This window comes from Fringilla coelebs (genome assembly GCF_963513975.1).
Source record: "Fringilla coelebs genome assembly, chromosome: 11".
NCBI classification, from domain to species: Eukaryota; Metazoa; Chordata; class Aves; order Passeriformes; family Fringillidae; genus Fringilla; species Fringilla coelebs.
The window spans coordinates 24,166,458-24,170,623 of NC_140037.1; the positions used below are offsets into that span (position 1 = coordinate 24,166,458).

The 4,166-nt window shown below is 60.5% G+C and overlaps 1 protein-coding gene across 1 annotated transcript; it reads right to left on the reverse strand.

Annotated features, from left to right (window-relative positions):
* Window positions 1-882: 882 nt before the first annotated feature.
* ZIC3 (Zic family member 3) lies at window positions 883-3,376 on the reverse strand (the record flags this gene model as incomplete). The annotated part of the gene is made up of 3 exons (XM_084213178.1): window positions 883-1,065; window positions 1,544-1,707; window positions 2,338-3,376. The coding sequence occupies 3 exons, from the start codon at window positions 3,374-3,376 to the stop codon at window positions 883-885; spliced, it is 1,386 nt and encodes a 461-aa protein (XP_084069304.1).
* Between the last annotated feature and the right edge of the window lie 790 nt (window positions 3,377-4,166).

Sequence of the window (4,166 nt, forward strand, 5' to 3'; positions counted from 1 at the left end):
TCCAAAACAATAAACTTTTAATGCTAAAGCAGGTATAACCAAAAGCTGTACAGAGTTGGATTTTTTTTGCTTGTTTGTATTTTTTGTTAGAAAACAATTTTTTTTCTCCCATAAATATTGTTCAGTTCCCGGCACTTTGTATCAATAATTAAATTACGAACGATAAATATGGCATCATGGGTATGTATTTACAAAAAAAGTTATTACAAAAAGGCAACTGTTATACTAAACGTCACAATCTGGGCAGAATAAACACCACATCCTCATCCTGAAAAATACTGACCGACCCCATCAGACGAGAATACATTCACAAGTGTAATGCTTGGAGACAGAGAAGGAGAAAGAGAAGAGCAGAGAAAGAAGCAGAAGGAGAGCTAGAAAGGAAAGTTCAAGACATAACAGGACTTTGGCACGGTTTAAGACTGCAGGTTTAAACAATCACCACTAAGGCGAAGGAGAATTTCCATCTTCATGTCAACATCCCACCGAAAGAAAGAAAAAAAACCAAACAAAATAAAAAAAAATAAGTGGGGAATTGGAGGAAGAGAGACTCAGGCAAGGTGGGGGGGGGAGGTAAAAATCAAAGAAACGACTGAGACTGAAAAAAAATGACAACAACAAAAAAAGAAATCTAATCCTGAGAAAAGGACATGGCTAGTCCAGCGTCTGGGCTTGCAAAAAAAAAAAAAAAAGTAATAATTATAATATAATAATAAAAAAGCCCCCTCCGCATCCTGGCAGTTAAGTAGGTGTAGCCCTATGCGGTCGTCGGTGTGGAAACTCCATTTCCGTGGGAGCGAGCTGCAGTTGGCTTGGTTTGTCCTTTTTTTTTCCTCGTTCCCTATGCATTTGGTCCAGTCTGTGGCCGGGCAGCAGCTGCCTTCACACATACCACTCATTAAAATTGGGGGGCAGTCCAGGGTTATGGCCGGGGTTACTCTGCAGGGCGGCCGGCGGCGTTTTAGTGGAGTCCTTACTGCCGGCGGAGCCCACCGCAGGGGGGGTGGAGGACTCGTACCCCGAACTGGCCGCAGGGGAAGAGTCCGACCCCTGGGATTCGTGCACCTAAAACCAAGAGGCAGAGATGGGAGCGAGCTCGGGGCCTCCGCCACCCCGCTGGGCTGCTCCTCCGTGCAGGAGGGGCACTGTGAGCAGCGGCTCGGCCCTGCCCGGCCGCCAGGCAGCCCGCGGCCCGCCGCCCACTGAGCACCGGCCACAAACGCCGGCCGTGGCCCCGGACACTGCTGCAGCATCCCAGCACGAGAGGCCGCAGCCACGGGCCAGGCTGCACTTGCACAGCCTGCCCGCACCGAGCCACGCTCCGCAACCGGGGCAGCGCCTGCACCAGTGGCAGCACGGAAAGAAACTACGCCATTTCCCCGGGCTGTGCTCCAGCCACAGCCCAGGCAGCGGGGACGGCTCGGGCCGCGCTGGGAACATGGAGCTCAGCTCTGCCCTGCTCTGGGGGAATGAGCCCTGAGCACACCAGCGACTGAGCACCACTGCTCAGGGAGGAAAGGGCTGGAGCACTGCGGTGATTTACCTTCATGTGTTTCCTAAGTGAGCTGGGGTGGGTGTAGGATTTGTCGCACACCTTGCAGATGTAGGGCTTGTCCGAGGTGTGGACGTGCATGTGTTTCTTCCTGTCACTGCTGTTGGCGAAGCGCCTGTCGCAGCCCTCAAACTCGCACTTGAAAGGCTTCTCACCTGTGAATTTAAAGAGGGTGAAGGAGGGCCGTTCCCCTCTCCATCCCCACCCGCCTCCTCCCTGGACAGCAACTGCCCTGCTCTCCCCACCTTATGGATGCACAAGCACCACAGCAAATGAAGAAGGGGAAGATGGACGGCAAGATTTGTTACGTGTCGGATAAATTTGGATCAGCCTTTATGACTTTTAACTCACCTCCCGCCAGGCCCACGCTGGGCTCCAGCAGGGAAGGCGGCTGGGCAAGCTTGGGAAAGGAGAAGACCCGAGATAAATTCAGCGGCTCGGACAGCTTTACAAGACCTACTCGAGGATACAAGCCAAAGTACGTTTGCTTCCAGCCTTCCCCCTCTCTTCCCTCCACCCATGCAGGAGGGCTGAAGGAAAGTCGGGGCTGCAAATAAAAATACTTTGACAAAAGTATCGCCGATTTAATTAGAAGAGACGCCAATCAGGCCTAAAAATAAAAATAAAACAGGAGCGGAAGTCACCGAAAATGAGATTTCATTAGCATTTCTATGGTTCCCTCCGCTCCAGAGGCCGAGAGCGGAGACAGCGCCGCGCAGCCGGCGGCCCAGCCCGTTCCCTCAGCCCCCCGTCCCGGCGGGGGGACACACGGACACGGGTCTTACCTGTGTGCGTCCGCTTGTGAATCTTGAGGTTCTCGGAGCGGGCAAAGATCTTGCCGCAGCCCGGGAAGGGGCACGGGAAGGGCTTTTCCCCCGTGTGCACCCGAATGTGGTTCACCAGTTTGTATTTCGCCTTGAAGGACTTGCCTTCCCGCGGACACTCGTCCCAGTAGCAGATGTGGTTGTTCTGCTCCGGCCCCCCGACGTGCTCCATGGTGACATGGGTCACCAGCTCGTGCATGGTGCTGAAAGTCCTGTCGCAGCTCTTCTTGGGCCGGCTGAGCTGGCTCTCGTCGAGCCACTTGCAGGACAATTCTTGCTTGATGGGCTGGCGCATGTACCGAAAGAAAGCGCCGGGCCCGTGGTGGTGGTGGTGGTGATGGGCCGCCACGTTCATTCCCATATTCATATTCATGTGGTTGTAGTTGTGGAACTGGGCGCCGGCGTAAGGGTCCGTGCGGGGGCTGGAGACGGCCCGGTAGGGATCCGGCCGCCCGAAGAGGTCTCCGCGCAGCCCCAGATGCATCTGCCCGTTGTCCACATGCCCGTTGGGGGACGTGTGGCTCGGGCTCTGATCGTGCAGCCCCGGGAAGAGCAGGTAGCCCGGGGTGTCCGGGATGCCGCCGGGGCCGTGCAAGCCGCCGGGGGAGCCGCCGAAGAGCCCGTGCTGCGCTGTGCCGGAGGCGGCGTCCGCGATGCCGGAGCCGCGGTTGCGGAACAGAAAGTCGCGGGTGGAGTTGAAGGCGGCGGCCCCGCCGTAGGAGGGCACCTGGCCGGCGTGGTGGTGGTGATGGTGGTGGTGGCCCAGGGCGCTGGCGTAGCCCGGCGCCTGCGGCGTGAATGCCGAGCTCTGCCCGGCGGCGAGGTCGTGCGGGGCCGCGTTCAGCTTGAACGCGGCGGCGTGCGAAGAGTCCCCGAAGGGGCCCAGCCCCATGCCGCCGCCGCCGGCGTCGCGACCCGGCATCTCGTGGTGGCGGGGCGCCGCAAAGCCGCCCACCCCCAGCGCCGGGAACTGCGGCCCTCCGTCCAGCAGCATCGTCATGGGCGCGGGGCCGTCGGCGCGGCAGCAGCCTGCCCGCCCCCCTCCTCCCGCCCGCCCGCCCCCAAAAAAGTACAAAACCACCCCAAAATGCACCCCCACTCCGCCCCCCGCTGCGGGCAGGCGCGGTCCCGGCCTGCGGGCAGCGAAGCAAGCACCCCCCGGCCGACACCAAAAACAAAACAAACAAACAAACAAACAAACAGAAACAAAACCACAAAACCCAAAACAGCCACCCGCCCCCCGCGCCGGGCCGGGCAGGGCGGCGCAGCAGGGCGAGGAGGCGCGGGGCAGCCGCGCTCCCGCTCGGCGCCGTCGGGGCACTGACGGGGCGCCCGTCCGCGCCTCGCACATAAACCAACTCCGGGCCAGGCCGCGCCGCGCCAATGGGGAGCCGCGCACAGCCGGTCACCTGACCCGCCGCCCGCCGCCCCATTGGCGGCGCCGCGCTTGATTGGCACGCGCCCCGCGCCGCCGCGGCCGCTGATTGGGCGCGCGCGCCCCGCAGGTAGAGCGGGGGCGGCCGGGGGGGCCCGGGGCGGCGGGAGCCCCGCGCGTGGGGCGGCCCCGCGCGCCCGGCCCGCGCCCCGCCGCGTCCCGCCGCTGCCCCGGCCCCGGCCCCGCCGTGCCCGCCGCCCGTGCCCTGCCCGCGCCACCCCACGCCGTGTGGGATGCTCGCCCTGGGCGGCGCGGCGCGGAGGCGTAAAGCCGCTGCAAAGCCGCCGCGTTGATTCAAAAATAAAATTTAATTTAAAAAAAAGAGCTAAAGCCGAGGCTGTTTACAGTTTATTTA